The 26,594-nt window shown below is 41.2% G+C and overlaps 1 protein-coding gene across 1 annotated transcript in view; it reads right to left on the bottom strand.

The window, feature by feature from the left end:
- LOC112253086 (serine/threonine-protein kinase 32C-like) overlaps window positions 1-24,553 on the bottom strand; it is a 90,756-nt gene extending 66,203 nt beyond the window's left edge. Inside the window, exon 1 of the mRNA XM_042323073.1 lies at window positions 24,005-24,553. Within this exon, the coding sequence (XP_042179007.1) occupies window positions 24,005-24,083 (79 nt within the window). The 5' untranslated portion in view covers window positions 24,084-24,553. The remainder of the gene's footprint in view (window positions 1-24,004) is intronic.
- Between the last annotated feature and the right edge of the window lie 2,041 nt (window positions 24,554-26,594).

Here is a 26,594-nt window from a genome sequence, read left to right as displayed (position 1 = left end):
TAAAAGTTTGGAGGGATGATAAATCCACACAGCAGATCCTCACAAACATGTTGAGTTTCTAATAGTGATGTGAAATTGGACTACTTTGCATACAGCATTCACAACAGGAGAATATACAGTGATTCTAAAGGGTAACAATGTTCTTGCGAGAAAGAGACAGACAGAGAACCTTCAATCCTTCAGTTGATCGGGACATTGCACAGTGGTGCACAGTGGTGCGCCTGGTGCCACTAAGCAACAAGAAGCAATTTGATCAAAATACCCAAGAAAACATCTGAGGTTACCATAGTAATGACATGCCATATCATCGCGGCATACAAAACTTACAGATACATCTACCGATATACTGTTTTCCATCAGGGAAACTAAAACGTGTCATTTTTCCACACTGAGTTCTCATAAATTGCAGTCCCAAAGAGCAATTGTCCAAGAAATATGCATCAAATGTTGATTTCTTACATTATAAGAATAGCCACAAATGTTCAGATAAGCTTGAGATTCCCTTTTTCCTCCTATATATTGAATATCTGTTATCGGTGAAATTATCGTCCGATACCGATAAAAACCTAATATCTATTCATGGCACTGCATGCAGGCCACTTCCTGTACTCATGTCATGTGCCAAAGAAACTGTTCATATTTGAAGATGGCAGAAAGACCATTCTATCATCAATGAGCTAGAGGAGCACAGAGGATTTGATCTGGATTCGATCACCCTCACAGCTATCTTCCAATAACAATGATTACGCAATTAGTATTGGAATTCTAATACTTTGTCTCTCCACAGAACACGTTGATATCCGGTTGCGAAGTGTAAATGACAGCACGCAGCTTGCTAAGCAAGTTACTCACTTCCTAGGCAAGTAACACTTCCTTCCGATTTGGCCCAAACCTGGAGCATTACTCGGGACCTCTGCTTCACAAACACGTGACCGTCCTGCCTGAAACGTCTTAGCCGATTGGGCCACCTTTTTCTAATTTCACTTTTATTTAACCAGGTAGGCTAGTTGAGAACAAGTTCTCATTTACAACTGCGACCTGACCAAGATAAACAAAGCAGTGCGACAAACAACACAAAGTTACACATGGAATAAACAAACATACAGTCAATAATACAATAGAAAAGGTCTATATACAGTGTGTGAAAATGAGGTAGGATAAGGGAGGTAAAGGCAATAAACAGGCCATAGTGGCAAAATAATTACAATATAGCAACTAAACACTGGAGTGATAGATGTGCAGAAGAGATACTGAAGAGATGAGTGTGCAAGTAGAGATACTGGGGTGCAAAGGAGCAAAATAAATAAATAACAGAATGGGGATGAGGTAGTTGGATGGGCAATTTACAGATGGGCTATGTACAGGTGCAGTGATCTGTGAGCTGCTCTGACAGCTGATGCTTAAAGTTAGTGAGGGAGATATAGGTCTCCAGCTTCAGTGAGTTTTGCAGTTCGTTCCAGTCATTGGCAGCAGAGAACTGGAAGGAAAGGCGGCCAATGGAGGAATTGGCTTTGGGGGCGACCAGTGAAATATAGCTGCTGGAACGCATGCTACAGGTGGGTGCTGCTATGGTGACCAGTGAGCTGAGATACGGTGGGGCTTTACCTAGCAAAGACTTATAGATGACCTGGAGCCAGTGGGGTTTGCGAAGAATATGAAGCGAGGGCCAGCCAGCGAGAGCATACAGGTCGCATGGTGGGTAGTATATGGGGCTTTGGTGACAAAACAGATGGTACTGTGATAGACCGCATCCAATTTTCTGAGTAGAGTGTTGGAGGCTATTTTGTAAATGACATCGACGAAGTCAAGGATCGGTAGGATTGTTAGTTTTACAAGGGCATGTTTGGCAGCATGAGTGAAGGATGCTTTTTTTGCGAAATAGGAAGCTGATTCTAGATTTAATTTTGGATTGGAGATGCTTAATGTGAGTCTGGAAGGAGAGTTTACAGTCTAACCAGACACCTAGGTATTTGTAGATGTCCACATATTCTAAGTCAGAACCGTCCAGAGTAGTGATGCTGGACGGGCCGGCAGGTGTGGGCAGCGATCGGTTGAAGAGCATGCATTCAGTTTTACTTGCATTTAAAAGCAGTTGGAGGCTACGAAAGGAGAGTTGTATGGCATTGAAGCTCGTCTGGAGGTTAGTTAAAGTGTCCAAAGAAGGGCCAGAAGTATACAGAATGGTGTCGTCTGCGTAGAGGTGGATCAGAGAATCACCAGCAGCAAGAGCGACATCATTGATGTATACAGAGAAAAGAGTCGGCCCCTGAATTTGAACCCCCATAGAGACTGCCAGAGGTCCGGACAACAGGCCCTCCGATTTGACACACTGAACTCTGTCTGAGAAGTAGTTGATGAACCAGGAGAGGCAGTCATTTGAGAAACCAAGGCTGTTAAGATAATAATGTGGTGATTGACAGAGTCGAAAGCCTTGGCCAGGTCGATGAATACAGCTGCACAGTATTGTCTCTTATCGATGGTGGTTATGATATCGTTTAGGACCTTGAGCGTGGCTGAGGTGCACCCATGACCAGCTAGGAAACCAGATTGCATAGCGGAGAAGGTACGGTGGGATTTGAAATGGTCGGTGATCTGGCTTTCAAAGACCTTAGAAAGGCAGGGTAGAATAGATATAGGTCTGTAGCAGTTTGGGTCTAGAGTGTCTCCCCCTTTGAAGATGGGGATGACCGCAGCAGCGTTCCAATCTTTGGGGATCTCAGACGATACGAAAGAGAGGTTGAACAGGCTAGTAATACTCATTAAAATAATGTTTTTTAATTATAAAATGTCATTAACATTTTTATAAACATGTTGGCCACTGTCTTAGTTTAGATTTTTAAGCCACAGAATACATCAACTTGCCTAGCTACAGCTAAATGTTTTTGGGGGACTTTGTTATAAATTCTAATTCTATTTTCGAGGCTCCACATGTTACCATGGAAAATATTCATGTTATTTACAACAACCAATGAGCAACTCTGCCGTAAATCCAGCACATATTGAATGTTGAGATTGCCAAAATGTCAGTCTCCTTGGCAATGAGAAGGAGTGGCAAGGAGTGGAATGTTAGCTAAAGAGACTGGAATGTTAGCTAAAGAGACTGCCAAAAGTACCAATCTCAACAGACTAGCGGCAACATGCATTGAGAGGGCTCTATGTCTGTCTGTTTTTTGTAATATGATCAAGATATTAAATTGATCATAAACATCATCATTACCACACTGTCCTCCTTCGCAGCCAATGAATCAACAAACCATTGGGTCGGAAAGGTAATGGCCCATATTGCATGGTTAAAATGCCATATTCTCCTCTTCACAAAGCACACAGGATAACATTAGATACCTATTTAAAGACCACAGGAAGAGAGCGAGGGATGGAGGGGAGGAATTGGAAGAAATGAAAAGACGGGGGTGAGAGCTACAATATATTAATAGTGTGTAGCAGCCTTCTGTGTTCAGGTTGGAGGAGGTTGCAATGGGGTAACCCTTTACACTCATACCCGTAAGTCCCCGTATACGGGTTAGAATTCCAGATTTGGGCACTAATAAATTGGAAAGTAGTGGCTGTGCAGTGACATGCTATACATGACGTCGGAGCTCTGGTTCTGCGCTTCACAACGCTGTATGGGTTGACAGACAGAAGTTCTGAAATTAAGCACCTCGCACAACAAGAAGTTGCCAAGTTTTGCAAATGTTTTGTTGTCTCAGTGAGGGAAATGCTAAAAGTTTAATTTTGTGTAACATCCGTTTTTATAGTTTACTCGCTACTCGAATCATCTCTCTCCGCTCTACACTCTCTACACTCCATGCTGCTTTCCATACAGACCTTGTCCCGCCCTCTGTCACTCAAGGAAAGCATTGGTTGTTGCTCAAGCACGAGACACTTGCGTTCAGTCTGCATGGTCAATGCAGCATATGCAACAATGTTGATTTTACAATTACATTATTAGTTTGTGTTTCTTAAATCTGCAAACAGCAAGTTTGTATTTTCTTAGCAGATTGTGGCTAAGTCGAGTTAGCCGCTAATGCTAGCTGGCTAACTCGCTAGCTAATAAATGTACGGAGTCAGAATAAATGTAGCTAGCTATACAGCCTGATACCAGTGGTGGTGTAGGGCTAAATCAGTATGTTGTTTGTGCAACATTATTTTCTAAATCAAAGAGGAATAGGCAACGCATGAATATGTTAACTACATGAAGTAGTTAAGAGAAAACATTTAATGTAGCCAAAGATTATATGGTCCCCTAGGAAACCCTAACCAACACTTTGGTTCCTACACGGTCACAAAAACTTCTCCCTGGCATTTGTATTCGTTTTCATGTCAAACACTATATTCAAATTTGCCCACTATAGAATTTGAATAATCATAATTTTTCCATTATTCAAACAGTTTGATCTAAATCGCAAGTAAATCGCAATTGTAACATTTGGTTTAAAAAAAAGGTCTATATTTTTGGAACATGTTGTGCAGTCGCCCTGCATGGCAGTGTGGAAATGATCACAAATGAGAGAAGGAAATAAAGAAATTGAAGAAAATGCTGTGTATACACACACACACACACACACACACACACACACACACACACACACACACACACACACACACACACACACAGTGGCAAGAAAAAGTAAACTCAACAAAGAAATAAATGTCCCTTTTTCAGGACCCTGTCTTTCAAAAATAATTTGTAAAAATCCAAATAACTTCACAGATCTTCAGTGTAAAGGTTTAAAGACTGTTTCCCATGCTTGTTCAATGAACCATAAACAATTAATGAACATGCACCTGTGGAATGGTCATTACGACACTAACAGCTTATAGGCGGTAGGCAATTAAGGTCACAGTTATGAAAACTTAGGACACTAAAGAGGCCTTTCTACTGACTATGAAAAACACCAAAAGAAAGATGCCCAGGGTCCCTGCTCATCTGCGTGAACGAGCCTTAAGCATGCTGCAAGGAGGCATGCATATGTTGCCAGGGCAATAAATTGCAATGTCCGTACAGTGAGATGCCTAAGACAGCGCTACAGGGAGGCAGGACGGACAGCTGATCGTCCTTGCAGTGGCAGACCATGTGTAACAACACCTGCACAGGATCGGTACATCCGAACATCACACCTGCAGGACAGGTACAGGATGGCAACAACAACTGCCCGAGTTATACCAGGAACGCACAATCCCTCCATCAGTGCTCAGACTGTCCGCAATAGGCTGAGAGAAGCTGGACTGAGGGCTTCTAGGCCTGTTGTAAGGCAGGTACTCACCAGACATCACCGGCAACAACATCGCCTATGGGCACAAACCCACCGTCGCTGGACCAGACAGGACTGGCAAAAAGTGCTCTTCACTGGTGAGTCGTGTTTATCGTTGAATGAATGAGCCTTACACTGAGGCCTGTACTCTGGAGCGGGATCGATTTGGAGGTGGAGGGTCCGTCCTGGTCTGGGGCGGTGTGTCACAGCATCATCTGACTGAGCTTGTTGTCATTGCAAGCAAACTCAACGCTGAGCATTACAGGGAAGACATCCTCCTCTCTCATGTGATACCCTTCCTGCAGGCTCATCCTGACATGACCCTCCAGCATGACAATGCCACCAGCCATACTGTTCGTTCTGTGCGTGATTTTCTGCTAGGCAGGAATGTCAGTGTTCTGCCATGCCAGCGAAGAACCCGGATCTCAAACCCATTGAGCACGTCTGGGACCTGTTGGATTGGAGGGTGAGGGCCATTCCCCCCAGAAATGTCCGGGAACTTGCAAGTGCCTTGGTGGAAGAGTGGGGTAACATCTCACTGCAATAACTGGCAAATTTGGTGCAGTTCATGAGGAGATGCAGTGCAGTACTTAATGCAGCTTGTGGCCACACCAGATACTGACTGTTACTTTTGATTTTGACCCCCCCTTTGTTCAGGGACACATTATTCCATTTCTATTAGTCACATGTCCGTGGAACTTGTTCAGTTTATGTCTCAGTTGTTGAATCTTATGTTCATACAAATATTTACACATGTTAAGTTTGCTGAAAATAAACGCAGTTGACAGTGAGAGGAGTTTATGTGAACCATTTGGAATTACCTGGATTTCTGCATAAATTGGTCAACAAATTGAATCTGATCTTCATCTAAGTCACAACAATAGACAAACATAATGTGCTTAAACAGATAAGAAAAATACAATAATTTGTGTTGTCTATATTGAATACATAATATAAACATTCAGTGTAGAGTAGGTTGGAAAAAGTATGTGAACCCCTAGGCTAATGACTTCTCCAAAAGCTAATTGGAGTCAGGAGTCAGCTAACCTGGAGTCCAATCAATGAGACGAGATTGGAGATGTTGTTAGAGCTGCCTTGCCCTATAAAAACTCATTACCTGATGTGAACCATGCCTCGAACAAGAGGTCTCAAAAGACCTAAAATTAAAAATTGTCGACTTGCATAAAGCTGGAAAGGGTTACAAAAGTATCTCTAAAATCTTTGATGTTCATCAGTCCACGGTAAGACAAATTGTCTACAAATTGAGAAAGTTCAGCACTGTTGCTACTCTCCCTAGGAGTGGCCATCCTGCAAAGAAGACTGCAAGAGCACAGCTCAGAATGCTCAATGAGGTTAAAAAGCATTCTAGAGTGTCAGCTAAAGACTTACAGAAATCTCTGGAACATGCTAACATCTCTACTGACGAGTCTACGATACGTAAAATACTAAACAAGAATGGGGTTCATGGGAGGACACCACGGAATAAGCCACTGCCAAAAAAAAAACATTGCTGCAAGTCTGAAGTTCGCAAAAGTTCACCTGGATGTTCCATAGTGCTACTAGCTAAATATTCTGACAGATGAAACTACAGTTGAGTTGTTTGGAAGTAACACACAACACTGTGTGGAGAAAAAAAGGCACAGCACACCAACATCAAAACCTCATCCCAACTGTAAAGTACGGTGGAGGGAGCATCATGGTTTGGGGCTGCTTTGCTGCCTCAGGGCCTGGATAGCATGCAATCATCGTTGAAAAAATTAATTCCGAAGTTTATCAAGACATTTTGCAGGAGAATGTTAGTACATTTCTGCCAATTGAAGCTCAACAGAAGTTGGGTGATGCAATAGGTCAATGACCCAAAACACAGAAGTAAATCAACAACAGAAGAAAATACGCATTCTGGAGTGGCCCAGTCAGAGTCCTGACCTCAACCCGATTGAGATGCTGTGGCATGACATCAAGAGAGCAGTTCACACCAGACATCCCAAGAATGAACTGAAACAGTTTTGAAAAGAGGAATGGGCCAAAAATCCTCCTGACCGTTGTGCAGGTCTGATCCGCAAATACAGAAAACGTTTGGTTGAGGTTATTGCTGCCAAAGGAGGGTCAACCAGTTATTAAATCCAACGGTTCACATACTTTTCCCACCCTGCACTGTGAATGGTTACATTGTGTGTTCAATAAAGACATGAAAACGTATAATTGTTTGTGTGTTATTAGTTTAAGCAGACTTGTTGTCTATTGTTGTGACTTGGATGAAGATCAGATCCAATTTTATGACAAATTTATGCAGAAATCCAGCTTTTCCAAAGGGTTCACATACTTTTTCTTGCCACTGTATATATTGAACAGTATATAACAATCAAAATGGAGGGAGACCCATTGAAATCATTTAGAAGTTGTGTCGACACCCTAGCGTCACATACTACTCATAAAGCAAATGTAGAAAGTTTATATTTCTAAACCATAAAATACCATCAAAGATTTGAAAAATACAGTGATATGATATTTTGGCCATATTGCCCAACCCTAGGTTGCATTCGCAGTCGGTATTCTAAGCCAAACTGCTATTCAGTATTTTTGTTTGCATGCATGAATAACTAGGCTATTACTTTCGGCATTTAGTTCGCATTTTTTTGGTAAGCCAGCCATGTATATGGCTGCATTCTCCTATTACAAACAGCCTATCTTATAGCCTATATTAATTACCAAAACTGCCTAACTGTAGAGCACTGTCCATTATGCTGATACAGCGCAGCAGAGAAATGCTACAGATTTCAAAATCATTTAATGATCTCGGAGTCTTGGCATTTGAACTTTATGTTTATTGTGGAATAGCGTGATTTATATCAGCAGAATTAAATATAAATTCCACTGCAAGAACCTCAAAATGTTTTGCCCCTCACGGATTTCAACTGCCCCCTTGGTCACTTTATCATGGTGGGTCTGGTTGGTCCTCTCACTCAAACCCTTGCAATTATTTTCTTATGTTGCACCTACCCCATATTTTCCAGGAATATTCTTATGGTGTTACTAAATGTATCCAGAGTAGTTTCAGATTTGCTTATCAACAAATACGGCAAAAAGTACAACAAATGTAGAATGCACATACAAATCCACAGTGGAATGTTTGGATTCAGTCTTGTGTCAGGTGAACTTGTTGTGTCCTCACTTTTGGTCTAATAATTTGTCCATAATCTACACACTGTTCCCTTTCAATTGCCACCGTGGTTATGCATATGCTTTTCATATTTCTTCTGTAAGAAACATCTATATAGGCCAATTCCCACAAGTGTAAAGGGTTAAGGGGTGATTGTGAGGAGAGGGAATTACACCGTTGTTCTATTTTAAGACTCTTTCCGAGGTGAGAAGTACACATAGAGGGCTGAATAATTCATCTTTACAACAGCTGTCCTCACACACACACACACACACACACACACACAAACAGGTATGCACAAACAAAGAAACACAAACAGAAACACGCACAAAAACAATTACGGTGTAAAATTGAAAGCATGGTGCAAAGGGGAAGGATGAACACCATGAAAAATGAGTCTGCTCCTTCATGGCATATTGATTCATAACGAGAAGTGTTGATGGCACCTACAAACTTCAGACGCTGCAAACATATTATTTTGGCAATCGTGCATGACAAAATTCATAAGTACAACCTCTGACATTGCATGTGACTGGGGGGGGGGCTGGCCTAGTTCTCTGTCCAGCTCTTGGTTGGGGCTGCGGCAGGACACGTTGAGTTCTGGCCCAGATACACCTGCTTCTGTGAGCCTTACCAGGTATCTGGGACACAGCGCTCCAGCAATTATATATTCATTCACACACACAGGTGCATAACACAAACACACATTATCATTTAATTTTCTAAAACGCTAAAATAAACACCCTAGTCACAGTAAATTGTGAATGATGTCCATCCACCATCTGCACAAACAGGCATAGTGGAATGGCCATAATCTGTGTTGTGGCTTTGGCTACACCACAGCTATTTACATGATTATTCCAGACAGTTTTCTTCAAACGCTGCTTTTCAATTGGGCATGACAGATCCCTCGTGGCACCTGAAAGAAGTCCTGTGTTCCGAATGTGATTGAAGAACCAATGGGGGGGTGTCACTTTACCCTTACCTATATGAATAAATCTACCTCAATTACCTCGTACCCCTGCACAGTCTGGTACCTTGTGTATATAGCCAAGTTATCATTACTCACTGTATATTTATTCCTTGTGTTATAATCTTTCAATTATTTGTTTAATTTCTCTCTGCATTGTTGGGAAGGGCCCATAATGAAGCATTTCACTTTAAGTCTACACCTGTTGTAGGATTTTCTTTGCAGGTTGATTTGCATATATGCTCCCTGGGGGACCAACGGGCAGCTGGGGGGGAGGGGCCTCTGTCAGCTTTGATGGTGTCACATTTCATGGCCGATTCATGGGTTCAGTGAGCAGTGTTTCATGAATGAGCCAAGCATGCTGCCACCGTGAGTGGCACCCCCTCTGGCATCACGAGTGAGGCTCACATCTTTAGAGGCGTGGTGTGGTACAGTGAGCTGGCATTGTCCTAAGCCCAACAGGCTGACTCTAACATATCGGTTGATGTATTTCCGACCCGTCTTTAACACAGTCGTGTTGCACATATTATCACACCTCAAAAAGCCTTGGAGAAGTGTTAAACTTCCCAGAAAACATTCAAAAGTATCGTGTGAGATTTTACCAATTAAGCACTTTTTCTACTTACCCAGAGTCAGATGAATTCATGGGTACCAGCATGCTAGTTGTTCCGGTACACTTCCAGTCATTGCCCTAACGCTTTTAGCAATGGCTCGCAAAACTATCTTCAACTTCCTTCAAATGGTATCCATGAGTTCATCTGACTCTGGGTAAGTAGCTAAAGGGCTTAATTGCCAAAATTTCACACTCTCTCTTTCATGATATAGCAATCAAAATGCAATTTCATTCAATATAGCAATCAATATGCACAGCGCGGAAGACACACAACCAGCCTGAGAATACAGCACTACAGTAACCTCCCCTGGCCTCAATCTCTTACTGTTATGAATCTGCTGCTCGAGACAAAATACAATCCCTCCCTGAACTCCAAAGTGCCACATGAATAAATTAACACACTAAATCTTCCCAAGGCATCTCTTATTCCTAAAGGACAACCACCCCTCAACACCTCCACGCACAGACAGGTTTCCAGAGGCTATTTTGTTTTCTATGTAAAAGTAGGCAAGTCCAGTCGCATCTTAAAATGTTGCAGAACTTCCACAGCCCAATCTGAGACTTGTTTGAGATTATGAGATTACCTATAAATTGAGCCTAATTGGATTCAACAGGCATTTCTGAAATGTCTAAAGCAGAGGGGCCAAATGAAAGGCAAGAATCTGGCCAGCTTTCAGTGCACTGCCCAGAGGATTGAGAAGAAGCTCCAGTACTCCCCTTTGAACACACACACACACACACACACACACACAAAAAAGAGAACCACTGGTCTAAAAAAAACTGAGCCAGGATTTATACATAAATTAAGGAAAATTACAATATATGCTTTAGTCAAACAACTCTTTCGTTTTTGGGATTGAAAATTGACATCTTTATCATCTCTCTTCTTTTCTGCTTAGTATCGTTCTCGCTTGCTTTCTCATGGACAGTGAATCTAGCATCACCACCATGGATGGTTCCGACCTAGAATATGTGGACATCTAGGTGTCTGGCTAGACTGTAAACTCTCCTTCCAGACTCATATCAAACATCTCCAATCTAAAATCAAATCTAGAGTCAGCTTTCTATTCCGCAACAAAGCCTCCTTCACTCACGCCGCCAAACTTACCCTAGTAAAACTGACTATCCTACCGATCCTCGACTTCTGCGATGTCATCTACAAAATAGCTTCCAACACTCTACTCAGCAAACTTTTTACCTAATTTTACCTACCTCATCCCCATACTGTTTATATTTATTTACTTCACCAACTTCAAACATCTGCTATCTGAGCAGCTAACCGATCGCTGCAGCTGTACATAGTCTATCGTAAATAGCCCACCCAATTTTACCTACCTCATCCCCATACTGTTTATATTTATTTACTTTTCTGCTCTTTTGCACACCAATATCTCTACCTGTACATGACCATCTGATCATTTATCACTCCAGTGTTAATCTGCAAAATTGTAATTATTCGCCTACCTCCTCATGCCTTTTGCACACAATGTATATAGACTCTCTTTTTTTCTACTGTGTTATTGACTTGTTAATTTTTTACTCCATGTGTAACTCTGTGTTGTCTGTTCACACTGCTATGCTTTATCTTGGCCAGGTCGCAGTTGCAAATGAGAACTTGTTCTCAACTAGCCTACCTGGTTATATAAAAGGTGAAATAAAAAATCAAATTAAAAAATTTAAAAAATGTGACCAACCGCCTTGATTCAGTCTCATGTAGCAAAATTTGAAATTGTGTTTTTTACGTTGGATAAAAGCCGAGCTACAAACACTCCGAGCTACAAAATGGTATATCATACACTGCATTTGAGGAACAATGGGAAAGTAATTCTGATTTGAAAGTTGATAAACTTGGAACTTCACTTTTGACAAAACAGCCTTTGAATGTTTTGGTATCTACTGAAGAGCTCTTCTTTGACTACACACATTCAGCATCTTTCACACACTCTTAAGCTTTAGCCCCACTCATCTCGTTTCGCTCTCACACTTGGCGCTCTGGCCGATTATTTGTTTACCTCTGGATAACATGAAAACAGCCTAACCAGCTCTGCTGGAAACAATTGTATTACTTTTTTGCAGACGATTACTGACACCGGCCATATTCAACGAGTGTTGTACACACGTCACTTAACGTTAGCTAACGAGCCAGCCAGCTAACGTTAGCTAGATAAACAACAATGAACAAAGTGCCAACAATGCCTAACATTAGGCTCTAACAAGAAAAGCAAACAGCTCTGGGAATCTAATAATAACCTCCGCTAGAGAGCCAGTCAGCTAACATTAACTAGCTAGCTAAACAATGAACCAAGCTAGGTAAACAACGTTTAAGATCACACACACATCACGTAACGTTAGCTAACGAGCCAGACCGCTAACGTTAGCTAGTTAAACAACGAACAACAAGGCCACAGTGCTGGGAGCTAACCAACCAGGTCCAAAGTTTGCTTTTCTATTTAGAGCCTAATGTTAGCTAGGGAGCCAGCCAGCTAACGTTAGCACTTTAGCTAGTTAACAGTACACTTTAGCTTGAAATTAAACCACTTTCTGTCAAAATTAGAAACGTGTAATATCTGAAAATGTAGTTAGCTAATGTTGGACTATCTTACCTGTATACATCATCATGCATGATGGACGAGTCACCCGGTCAGGAATGCCATACCATGGTTGCCCTTAGTTTGAAGATGTAATCCAGAGACAGGTGTTTTCTCCAGCTCTTTAGCTATCGTACTCTAATTCCACTGATTTCAAAACTTGATCCTCCAGAAAGTGGAGAGCAACACTTATGCAGCTCCACTACCCAATATATTTTTTTTTAAAGCCGCGTTCAAACAGGATTACCAAAACAGACTGACGAGCTCAAATTGACAGAAGCCTTCAATGTGGCAGACCAATCCGAACTCCTCTCTCGGCATGTCCAGGCTACTCATTATCTCAGCCAATCATGGCTAGTGGGAAAGATGCTCTCTTTCTGTGGCTTAACAAGGCTCGTAATTTAACAATCTTATTCATATTTACAGATGGCATACAGTTTGTTATTAAGGCACATGAACGTTCACATGTTCGGAAAAAAACGCATTTCTATCACAAAACGCATTTTGATAAAATATATTTTTTACATTCAAAATTGCTCTCCTGTGATGTCGTGACTTGCGACATACGCCTAGTTTCCTGAATCGGGTCACATGTGGGAACTCTTTCAAAACTGTTGGAAAATAATTCCAGGTGAAGCTGGTTGAGAGATTGCCAAGAGTGTGCAAAGCTGTCATCAAGACAAAGGGTGGCTACTTTGAAGAGTCTAAAATGTAAAATAACTGTTACTACATGATTCCGTATGTGTTATTTCATCATTTTGATGTCTTCCCTAATATTCTACAAAGTATAATATATAAAAAATAAAGAAAAAAGCTTGAGTAGTTGTGTCACAACTTTTGACTGGTACTGTACACACACACACACACACACACACACACACACACACACACACACACACACACACACACACACACACACACACACACACACACACACTCTACCGGTCAAAACCTACTCATTGAAGGGAATTTCTTTATTTTTAACATTTTCTACATTGTAGAATAATAGTGAAGACATCAAAATGATGAAATAACACGTGTTGGGTCATTGTCCTGTTGAAAAACAAATGATAGTCCCACTAAGCACAAACCAGATGGGATGGCGTATTCACTGCAGAATGCTGTGGTAGCCATGCTTGTTAAGTGTGCCCTGAATTCTAATTAAATCACAGACATTGTCACTAGCAAAGCACCCCCACACTATAACACCTCCTCCTCCATGCTTTACGTTGGGAAATACACATGCGGAGATTATCCGTTCAACCACACACGTCTCACAAAGACACGATGGTTGGATCCAAAAATCTCAAATTTGGACTCCAGACCAAAGGACAAATTTCTACCGGTCTAATGTCCATTGCTCGTGTTTCTTGGCCCAAGCAAGTCTCTTCTTATTATTGGTGTCCTTTAGTAGTGGTTTCTTGGCAGCAATTCGACCACGAAGGCCTGATTCATGCAGTAAACACAACATGCAACAATTTCAAAGAATTTTCCGAGTTACAGTTCATATAAGGAAATCAGTCAATTGAAATAAATTCATTAGGCCATAATCTATTGATTTCACATGATTGGGTAGGGGTGCAGCCATGAGTGGGCCTGTGAGGGCATAGGCAAATCTCTGACAACAGCTCTGGTGGACATTCATGCAGTCAGCATGCCAATTGCACACTCCCTCAAAACTTGAGACATCTGTGGCATTGTGTTGTGACAAAACGGCACATTTTAGAGTGGCCTTTTATTGTCCCCAGCACAAGATGCACCTGTGTAATGATCATGCTGTTTAATCAGCTTCTTGATATGCCACGTCTCTCAGGTGGATGGATTATCTTGGCAAAGGATAACATTCTCACTAACAGGGATGTGAAACCAATTTGTGCATAATATTTGAGAGAAATAAGCTTGTTGTGCGTATGGAACATTTCTGGGATCTTTTATTTCAGCTCATGAAACATGGGACCAACACTTGACATGTTGCATTTATATATTTCTGTTCAGTGTAGTAGACTGTAAACTGTGGGGGTTATAAGCAGTGTTAAATAATGTTTTGTCCATAACATTTTTTAAAAGAACAAGGTTTACTTGTGTGTATTAATCATTCTTAGCTGCATAGACAACCATCTGCAATAGCGACGGAAACAACAGTGACAGTAAACACTGCAAAAGGGCAGAAAGAGATTTGCATAATCAATCATTTTCTTATTAGCCTACATCAATACACATTTTAAAACTGAGAGGAAAATCAATGGAGAATAAGAGCAACAAAAAGCACAGTAAAGAGAAAGGAAAACATAAAAAAAGAGAAGTCTGCAGCTGTGAGAATACACCCTGAATATATGACAGGTTCTCATCCAACCCACTGGGCTGACGTCAATTACATTCTCTGTGTGCCCTCATCCGCTCCTCACATCATGCGCTGGCCAACACACGCACGCACACCGAGCGACCTTTCGTTTTTTTTTTTTTAATCTCAGAACCCAACTGAGCTGATCTCTTTGAAGACACCTACAGTCTGAAACTAGTTTTGCTATGAAACCTGTCTCCTGTTTATCACCGGAAGTAAGTTAAGGGAATTGCAAATATATTCAAGACCTGTAGATACACTATTTTAACAAGGACTACTGCCTACTACTACACAAAAGGGGTATTGTTCAAAGTAGTCTATCCGTCACCCAAAGTTTGTGATGTTATTGCTATTCTATAACTGTACTGTATGTCCAACTTGTGAAGTTGGTGAGGTATTCCTTTCTCACCACAAATCAGATAATACATATAACCACCATAATCAGCCACGTATTGGATTACTACTGGCATAAGGGGAATTAGTCAGTACTAGTGAGGCTAAAAGCTGCAGGCATAGGGCTCCTGCTCTGTTCGAGAGAGAGAGACACTAATGCTGGAGATGAAAGAAAACCGGGACTCAGTATTCCATGCAAGCAATCTGCCATCTCTCTCTTTATCTCTTTCCTACACTCCTCCATGTCTGCCTCGCTGTTTTGTTCCTCAAACCCTCATACTCACGGAAGTACACATCCCCAACATACAAACTTGCACACACTACATATCGAGCACATTACGCGCACAGTAGGCTTCTCTGTATAGCCAATCAAAGGAGCAATGAAACGTATGGAGTACACAAAGAACATGCCTGGTGGGCTCTATCAAAGAACGCATGGATATCTCCATTCGGCGTCTCCCTGGATTGTCTACTCTTTTGATGCGAACACATTCCATTCAAAAGCGGGCGACGTTATGTGCATTACTGCAGTGGTCCGGTCAAGGTTCTCAAAGGAAAGTGCTTCTTTCTCCTGGGGCTTGCCTTGGCACGTGCTTCAACACGTTCATCCAGCTAGTGTTTGCATGACCTTTCTGAAGAAAGGCTTGAGTGGAGCAGTGGGATCCGGTCATATGTCGGTCTGTTTATACGACACAAGTTAAATTGTCACCAAGGCTAGGAAGTAGTTCTGAGAAATAATTCATTTGTCACCAAGGCTGGAAGTAGTTCTGAGAAATAATGCATTGTACAACAGCCAAGCAAGGAGGATGAGTGCCCTAATCAATCCCATAGGCTCTCTCTTATCTCCTTGCTATAAATGTTTTAAAAAATTTAAAAATCTACTAAAATAGCCCTCGGGCAGCTTCTGTTAGACATTAACCTGATAACTCCATTCTAGCCAAGTGCTGCTCTAATATTACTGCCCAATGTAGACCATATACCGTTTTCCAAGAAGCCAAGAGATATTGTTTCTGAGAGACCCAGGCAGAAACAAACAACACTTAGTGGATGCTCTTTCCATGAAGCCAACTCAGCAACTTCGATACAGTCGGCTGAATGGGATGTGATGCTACTATTGGTGTAATGTGTAGAGATTAGGGATGTGCATCTTTCCCTTTCAAGACGATTCGATTCGTATTTAGATACATGGGCTCTGATACGATACGTTGTAGTTTAAAAGAATTCGGTGGGATTCGGTTTGATTAGAAAACAATTGGAGCCGGATGCAATATGATACATTTGTTGCATGAACACATTCATTTTCCATTCTAAATTAAATTCTGCTGCTGATAGAGATCAGGAGATGGGCCTCTCGGAGCTGGATCTGTCTGAAATTACTTCTGTGTGTGAGTGTCTATGGTGTGTGTACTATGTAGGCACCTGAGCTCAGCCATAAAGGAGACTAGGCATCTAACCACCATCGGATTAGTAGGCAATGTAGCCAATGTTTTTTGTCCCCTCACTTTGGTTGTGAAATATCATCACCCTCTAATTAACTTGTCATTTTTGCAAATGAACTGTTTGAGCTAGTATCCATCAATATTGATCGTTTACAAATTGGCTACAACATAGGTAATGAATATATAGCACAACTTTGGATTTCACTCCCCATCTTAATATCAAATGTTTTTGGAAGTTTTTAGGAAGTGATCTTTTCTTCTCCTCTCGCTTTGGCCGTGCAGCGCATCTCGTAAATGTGATTGCTGTCCTCGTTATGAAATTATTTACTTTACCCTGTATTATCCCAAGATCAGGAACAGGCTGCCTACCTCGCGTTAGTGAGCTGGGCACAGTGCAGTTTGACTAGGTTACTGATATTGCCTGTTGTTCGGCATGAAAAATAAAGTATAGATCAATGACTGTCAACAGTTACATGTGGTTCGATGCTGAAGGAGACGACACATCAGTTGTCACAAAAGATGAGGTATTTTCGGAAGTTAAAAAGAATGTAACATGGCGATCCATAACATTTGAAGCGATTTTCTGACTGATGCATGCTACATCTGGATCAGTTTGGGGTCCGCAGACCGATGCACCGGTGCATATCGGTGACTCATCACATCCCTAGTAGAGATCATATACATCGAAGGATAATACATTAAGATAGTATCGTGGCACTTATAACTCTTGTGCCTAGGGTTGCATAAGGCAATTCTAGGTCTTGTGGCATATTTTGGTTAAACTATCCACCAATTCAATGGAATGCATACACAGTGCATTCTTCCATCACATCTACAGCTGATTCTCAAAATCTTGCACACTAATGAGATGCTATTGAGCCCACACTACCACACACTGTCTGAGCCAAGGACTACATGCTTTCTGGTAAGTTTTGAATAAAATACTGGGTGGGGTGAATATATTTTAGATGACATACATACTTTTTTGTTAACTAGTAAACAGTAGCCTACAGCAAAGCGTGTTTAAATCATTTCTAACTTAACAATTTCTGCTAGTTAGTTTTTGCTACCATATGGGTTTTAAAACTGCATGAGCCTGCTAACTGAGGAGAGCTAACTCCATACAGGGTTAATTTTAAAACATTTATCTTACAACGGAGTTGTTTATTCTAACTACATAACTATTTATCTGTACATGGAATTGTATTTGGGGTTCTTTTTTACAATTATTTTCCTAATCTTTACAGGAAAATGCCACGGGCACAATCTGATGTGTCGAGACATTTCACTGCAGCTAATGTAGAAGGAAAAGCTGTGTACATTTGCAAATACTGTGCCAAATCATATGTGAAGAATGCAACAAAGATGCAGAATCATCTGGCCAAGTGCATAAAGTTCCCTCAGTGCTCACAACAAGTAACCTCTGAAAAAAGTCCCTCTACTTCTATTTGAGGTAAAAATGACGAATCAGACACATTATCGATAGCAACAGCTCATGGTCCTCCTGGAATCAGAAGTGTTTTTGACTCAATGGAGGAACGTAGTCAGAGACATGCTAATGAATGTCTTGCTCGAGCTGTGTATGCAACTGGTTCACCTCTGATGCTCACAGGTAATTTGTATTGGAAGAGATTTCTAAATGTTCTTCGCCCAGCATACACCCCTCCAACCAGACATGCTTTATCTACTAATTTGCTGGATGCAGAGTTCAATAGAGTTCAAGTGAAGGTCAAGCAAATCATAGAGAAAGGAGGCCGTATTGGCAGTTTCCGACCCTTTGCAACCCTAGGCACAAGAGTTATAAGTGCCACGGTATTCCAATCCTCTCTGATGGGTGGTTGAATGTTCGTGGGCAAGGAATAATTAACTACATCATCTCCAACACTCAACCAGTATTCTACAAGAGCACAGAAACAAGGGCAAACAGATACACCGGTCTCTACATTGCAGATGAGCTGAAGGCAGTCATCAATGACCTTGGACCACATAGGTTATTTGCACTGGTGACAGACAATGCTGTGAACATGAAGGCTACTTGGTCTAAAGTGGAGGAGTCCGACCCTCACATCACACCTATTCGCTTTGCTGCTGATGCATTAAATCTACTCCTCAAGGACATTGCGGCACTAAAAACAACAGATACACCCTACAAGAGAGCCAAGGAAATGGTTAGGTATGTGAAGGGTCATATAGCAGCCATCTACATCACCAAGCAAAGTGAGAAAAATAAGAGCACCACATTGAAGCTGCCCAGCAACACCCGCTGGGGTGGTGTTGTCATCATGTTTGACAGTCTCCTGGAGGGGAAGGAGTCTTTCCAAGAAATGGTCATATTTCTGTCGATATGTACAGCCATATCAAGAGGATCCTGATGATGTATTTTGGGAGAGTGGTAAGCAGCCTGAAACCTATAGCAGTAGCCATTGCACGGATTGAGGGAGACAATGCCATCCTGACTGATGTTTAGACTCTGCTTGCAGATGTAAGAGTGGAAATCCGTACTGCCCAGCCCACTTCACTGTTGCTCCAAGCAGAGGAACCTGCAGTTCTGAAATACATCAAAAAGCGTATAGACTTCTGCCTGAAGTCAAAACACGCAGCAGCGTACATGTTAGACTCCAAGTATGCTGGCAAGAGCAGAGATCAACAATGCCTATGGTGTCATCACTACCATGTCTAGCCACCTTTGCCTGGATGAGGGCATGGTTCTTGGCAGTCTGGTGAAGTACACTGCATAGCAAGGGCTTTGGGATGGAGATGCAATATGGCAGTCATGCCAACATATTTCATCAGCCACCTGGTGGAAGTGACTTTGTGGATCTGAGGCTCTTTCCCCTGTTGCTTCCATCATCCTCCAAATCCCACCAACATTAGCCACCTCAGAGCGCAACTGTTCCTTATGTTGGAACACACACACACACACACACCAAAGCACGCAACAGGCTAACCAATACAAGGGTTGAAAAATTGGTGGCCACCCGGGCAAATTTGAGGCTTTTTGAGCCCGACAACAAAGCCATCCTCAACAAGGTTGGAAAGTGACAGTGTAGATGAGGCCTCAGAGTCTGATGTTCAAGAGGTGGACATTGAGGAGGTCCAGGGAGAAGACGAGAAAAGCTTGAGAAGAAGACAACCAAAGCTTTCGTTTTTAGACTATCATTTTACAGATGCATTTTGAAAAAGTTTTTGGGAGATGCGATGGATCATTCAATATTCCCTTTCTTTTGTTGTTCAGCAAAATCATCCCATGTCAAGAGTCAACTAATTTAATTAAAGTTCAATTCATAACTAAATTGTTTATTTAAATTCTATTGGAAGAATTTAGTCATTTGCAATTATGTTTACTTATGATAAGGTAAAATGTTTATGATTCTGTCTCCATATGATATGGTAAATATATCCAAAGCAAAAAACATCTACATTTAAATGGTATTAATATTAATTTGCATATCTTTCCGTTAATTCCTATATAGTCCCGTTAATTCCCACAGAAAGTGTCCACCCCTGAATATTCCCCAAAATGTGCAACCCTACTTGTGCCTTTACCTACCCTTTCAGGAGAGTATTTCTGCTCTGTGAAGATATGTTTTTCATTTTGTGAACGGAATTCAATCAACAGCCTCCACTTAATGTATGTGCATCTACGCATGAGGATGATGATGATGATGATGATGATGGGGATCAGTGTAGGCTGCTGAGGGGAGGATGGCTGATAATAATGGCTGGAACCGAGTAAATAGAATAGCATCAAACCATGTGTTTGATGTACACTACCGGTCAAAAGTTTTAGAACACCTACTCATTCAAGGGTTTTTCTTTATTTTTACTATTTTCTACATTTTAGAATAATAGTGAAGACATAACTAATGAAATACCACATATGGAATCATGTAGTACACAAAAGTGTTAAACACAAAATATAATTTTATATTTGAGATTCTTCAACGTAGCCACCCTTTGCCTTGATGACATCTTTGCACAATCTTGGCATTCTCTCGACCAGCTTCACCTGGAATGCTTTTCCAACAGTCTTGAAGGAGTTCCCACATATGCTGAGCACTTGTTGACTGCTTTTCATTCACTCTGCGGTCAGACTCATCCCAAACCATCTCAATTTGGTTGAGGTCGGGAGATGGTGGAGGCCAGGTCATCTGATGCAGCACTCCATCACTCTCCTTCTTGGTAAAATATCCCTTACACAGCCTGGGGTTGTGTTGGGTCATTGTTGGGTCATTAACACCTCCAACTCCATGCTTTATGGTGGGAAATACACATGCGGAAATCATCCCTCCACTCATCCGTTGGACTCCAGACCAAAGAACAGATTTCCACCGATCTAATGTCCATTGCTAGTGTTTCTTGGCCCAAACAAGGCTCTTCTTCTTAATGGTGACCTTTAGTAGTGGTTTCTTTGCCGCAATTCGACCATGAATGACTGATTCACAGTCTCCTCTGAAGAGATGATGTCGAGATGTGTCTATTACTTGAACTCTGTGAAGAATTTATTTGGGCTGCAATTTCTGAGGCTGGTAACTCGAAGGAACTTATCCTGTGCAGCAGAGGTAACTCTGGGTCTTCCATTCCTGTGGCGGTCCTCATGAGAGACAGTTTCTCATAGCGCTTGATGCTTTTTGTTACTGCAGTTGAAGAAACGTTCAAAGTTCTTGAAATTTTCCGTATTGACTGATCTTCATTTCGTAAATTACTGATTGACTGTCGTCCCTTTGCTTATTTGAGTTGGTCTTGCCATAATATGGACTGGGTCTTTTACCAAATAGGGCCATCTTCTGTATACTGCCCCTACCTTGTCACAACACAACCAATCGGCTCAAATGCATTAAGGAAAAAAAAATCCACAGATGTACTTTTAAGGCACACTTGTTAATTGACATGCTTTCCATACCATACTACCTCATGAATCTGGTTGACAGAATGCCAAGAGTGTGCAAAGCTGTCATCAAGGCAAAGGGTGGATATTTGAAGAATATATTTTGATTTGTTTAACACTTTTTTTGGTTACTACATGATTCCATGTGTGTTATTTCATAGTTTTGATGTCTTCACTATTATTCTACAATGTAGAAAATAGTACAAATGAAGAAAAACCCTTGATTGAGTAGGTGTTCTAAAACTTTTGACCGGTAGTGTATTTGATACCATTCCACTGATTCCGCTCCAGCCATTACCACAAGCCCGTCCTCCCCAATTAAGCCGTCACCAACCTCCTGTGATGGGATGGTGATTATGATCATACATGGCATGCTCACTCTGGGTGAGGTGGAGTAGAGGCGGGGTTAGTTATTCATGTAACTAGTGATTCAGATACGGCAGTATGGTAAAGAATACGCAGCAATCACCCCGGCCCATAGAGATGATATAAGACTTAAAAACAGAATATACACCGAGTGTACAAAACATTAGGAACACCTGATCTCTCTATGACAGACTGACCATTTTAAAGCTATGATCCCTTTACAATGTCACCTGTTGAATCCACTTCAATCAGTGCATATGAATGGGAGGACACAGGTTAAAGAAGGATTTTTAAGCCTTGATACAATTGAGACATGGATTGTGTATGTGTGCCATTCAGAGTGTGAACAGGCAAGACAAAAGCTTTAAGTGTCTTTGAACGGGGTATGGTAGTAGGTGCCAGACGCACCAGTTTGAGTGTGTCAAGACATGCAACGCTGCTGGGTTTTTCACACTCAACAGTTTCCCGTGTGTATCAAGAATGGTCCACCACCCAAAGAACATCCAGCCAACTCGACACAACTGTGGGAAGCATTGGAGTAAACATGGGCCGCTTTCGACACCTTGTAGAGTCCATCCCCCGACAAATTGAGGCTGTTCTGAGGGCAAAGGGATGGGTTCAACTCAATATTAGGAAGGTGTTCCTAATGTTTTGTATACTCAGTGTATTTTGTCTCCTCCCCATTTTTGCCATGCCAGCCTTGAGCCTCAAGGCTCCTCGTTAATCAAAAGTATAGGGGAAAAAACAATATCATAATGCCTGTCAAACTGCCGACCCTTTTCCCTCTGCAAATAGAACCACCTCTATAATTGTTTATTTGACAAACACAGATATACTGTACACAGCTCCACATAAAAAAAATTAACATTGACAAAAACAACAAAAATTGCACTGTTTGCAAGTTCACAGCTTCTCATTACACCTTTCATAACATTTACATCATTTTCACTGATGTCTGTTGATACATCAAAAGTACCATTTGAACTGTATGGACAAAATGTAGCTTCTAAATGGGTCACCCTTGTAGCTAAACACACACACACAAACAAACAAGAACTCACATACACACAGGAACACACACACAATCTCCATCCCCTCCTAATCATATGACCACAAGTCTGCAGTGAACTGACCTCATTTAGTTACAGTTTTTCACTGATTTAGTCAGTTCATCTGTCATTTCAGATTTGTTGGCAACAGTATAAAGGGGCATTGATGATTCAAAGCAAGGCATATTTGGTTCAGCTCGAATGGGCTTATTCTCCATCACAGTGACAGACATGAACGTGCATTACTTTCATGCATGCCACTAATCTTGTAAGAATTATTCGATTAACACAATGACTCCACATACTCATATTTCATAATAGTTCCCCAAAGACAGCTGCATACAAACGAGGCATGTAAAGGTGAAGTGAAGTGTGCAGGTATTGCATTCAGCAAACACATCCTGAGAAGTCTGAAGAATAGCAAGAAAAATAATCAAATAATGAGACATCTACATGAAATGCAATCCCCAGTAATTACACTGACTGTATGACACTGTAACCACTTGATTGATCTCCAGAATGAATCAATTGCAACCAATATTTCAGTGTCCTGTGTCATCATCAAGAACAAAACATTGGTATAATTTGGCAAAAAAAAAGTGTACATGTGAAATATGGTGTCAGTTGCTAGACTTTAGCCGACATTCTACATTTTGTTTCACTGTCCATCAATCTAAAGTTGAACCCCACACCCCCGACATATGCTTTCATCTCTAGGCTGCAAGACCATGTATTTTGAGGAGGCTAATATTTCCCCCAAAAATGATCGAGGTGACATCAATAGGAGTTCATCATCTATAGCCTAGGCAACATCGTGATGAAATTGCTTGATCCATTGAACTAACTTTGACTCAAATGCAATTTAGGTGGCGCTACAATGTTGCGCTATAGTTCACTATCAACGCAAAAGAATAGCGATGCGTTCGTTTCTTTGTGTTTTCTTACCATCTTCCTTTTCATCGTAGACCGGTCTCTTAGAACTATTCGCGCCCATCCTCTTCTTCCACTTGCCCCAGTGAAACATTGATGCGTGAGCTCAGATAGCATTCCTCGCCACTTAAAAAACTAGCTACAGCTCTGTATTGCACACGTTGAACAAATGCATCGCTCCGTTCTCGGTTATTATTTGTCGATGATTTTCTCTCATTTACGCACCGCGACTTTGTCTCGCTAAACCAATGAAGACGAGCGATTAGATCGGAGAGAGAGTCTCAATACTGTATTTCAAAGAAAAACACTCGGTTTGCCTATTTTTCTATTCCGTCCTCAACTGATTTAGCTATGTTCGCGGAGCTGTGTGTGACACTTCGCCTCTAGTCGTCGTAGCTTGAGTCTCTGTCATGGATGTCAAGAACCTTGCCTTTCTGCAGGTCTCGTGTTATAATGTAAGACCGTTTTCAATATTACAGGAAGTTCTGCTGTATATTAAACAACTGGATTCAGTCGTTGCAAAAATGCGAATCTAATTCAGAGATTATTGGCGCCAGATCATTGAAAAAGGGGTTAATGCTGCGTTCATAACCAAGTGGGAAGGTGGTAATTACCAGCTGTGAAGTCGTAAATTAGTGATGTGCTGTTCGAGAGCAATCTGTTTGTTTTTTCAATAACTCATATTACTGATTCGAGAGTTATGATTTGTTTTTCTGAGTGACTCGCTCATTTTAGTCGTTATTTGATCTACTAGCCGCAATGAGTCGTACAGAAAGATTGATACACGCTCCTCCGGCTCAGTGTCACCAGAGACGTGCTCTGACCTATGTCTCCAACCAACATACACTGAGCATAGCAAATATTAGTAACACCTTCCTAATATTTAGTTGAATTCGTCGGGGCATGGACTCTACAAGGTTCAAAAGCATTCCACAGGGATACTGGCCCATTTGACTCTAACGCTTCCCACAGTTCCGTCAAATTGGCTAGATTTCGTTTGGGTGGTGGACCATTCTTGATACACGCTGGAAACTGTTGGCCATGAAAAACCCAGCCGTGATGCAGTTCTTGACACAAACTGGTGCACCTGGCACCTACTACCATACCCTGTTCAAATGCACTTAAATATTTTGTCTTGTCCATTCACTCTCTGAATGGCACACATACACAATCCATGTCTCAATTGTCTCAAGGCTTAAAAATCCTTCTTTAACCTGTCTCCTCCCCTTCATCTAAACTGATTGAACTGGATTTAACAAGTGACATCAATAGCGGATCACAGCTTTCACCTGGTCAGTCGATGTCATGGAAAGAGCAGGTGTTTTTAATGTTTTGTATTCTCATTGTACAGTATATGCACGCAGGAAAATAGATCATGCTGCAGGCAACACGGCAAAGAAAGATATGCCTAGAACTGATCATTGATCGCATGGTGCAAGAATTACTTTGATTAATGGATTATTGAATGTTATGATGGACACAACATTATAGAACCAAAATATACAAAGCCTCTGCTCAACAAACTCGAACTCCAGAACGAATCATGAACTATATTGTGCTTATTACCCTCCGGCAGTCAAGCAATGCCTTCTGCCAAGAGTTGCTCACAATCTAATCCGGTTGCGGCCACAACTAAACCTCTTTTCAGATGTATCAAGAAATACAATTATTTGTATGCCTAGCAAAAAAGAAAAAAATGTTTAAGCACACTTTTACAAGTCTCAGTCACAAATGCTCCGATAAAAAGTCAGTAAAAAGAGCTGAACTTCCCATCACCATGGTAAATACCAGTTGGATGTATTCACGTGCTTTGAACTCGTTAAGAAACGCCAATTGGCTAATAGCCAACAAGCTGCTTCAACCATAAACTAAAAGTATAGCTATCATGCTTGTAAACAAATTATAGTGTTCAGAAACCATATGAAGTTGCAGTGATGGGACAAGACTGTAACAACCAATTGGATATCACGTAATTGGGGAGAAAAGGGGGGGGAAAGAAAAAAACAATAAATAAATAATGTTTTGTCGTTACATTTAACTGCCAAAAATTGTATTATCTAGCTAATTTCCTTAGTTGTATGTGACGTCTGAGGTCAGCATGTGGGAGAACTCAGGGATGATAGACGAGTTTCCGACAAGAGTTGTAGGGATATTCAAGTGGATTTTTCCCAGTTGTATGTGGTAAATACCACCTTCCCACTTGGTTATGAACGCAGCATAACACGTTACTTCCTTGACCTTATGCTGCATTCATAGAGCGAAGTGGGAATGCGGTATTTACAACATACGACGGAAAATCCACTTGAATGTATAATTACTAGTGGGAATCTCATCTCTATCTTCCCTGAGTTCCGACTTTTCATACATGCTGACCTCTGACGTCCCCTACTAAGGAAATTACCTCGACAACAGCTTTTTCAGCAGTTAAATTAAACAACAAAACATTATCTATTTAAGCAGTGGAGTAATATGGTTTTTGAAAACGAAAATTTGTTTACAAGCATGATAGCTGTATTTTTTTGTTTATGTTTGATGCAGCTTGTTGTCTATTAGCCAATCGTCTTTTCTCAACGATTTCAAAGATGAATGCATCCAACTGATATTT

The sequence above is a fragment of the Oncorhynchus tshawytscha genome, linkage group LG01 (assembly GCF_018296145.1).
Source record: "Oncorhynchus tshawytscha isolate Ot180627B linkage group LG01, Otsh_v2.0, whole genome shotgun sequence".
Taxonomy (NCBI): domain Eukaryota; kingdom Metazoa; phylum Chordata; class Actinopteri; order Salmoniformes; family Salmonidae; genus Oncorhynchus; species Oncorhynchus tshawytscha.
Note: the sequence above shows the minus strand (reverse complement) of the source record. Positions and strands in the feature narration are given on the sequence as shown.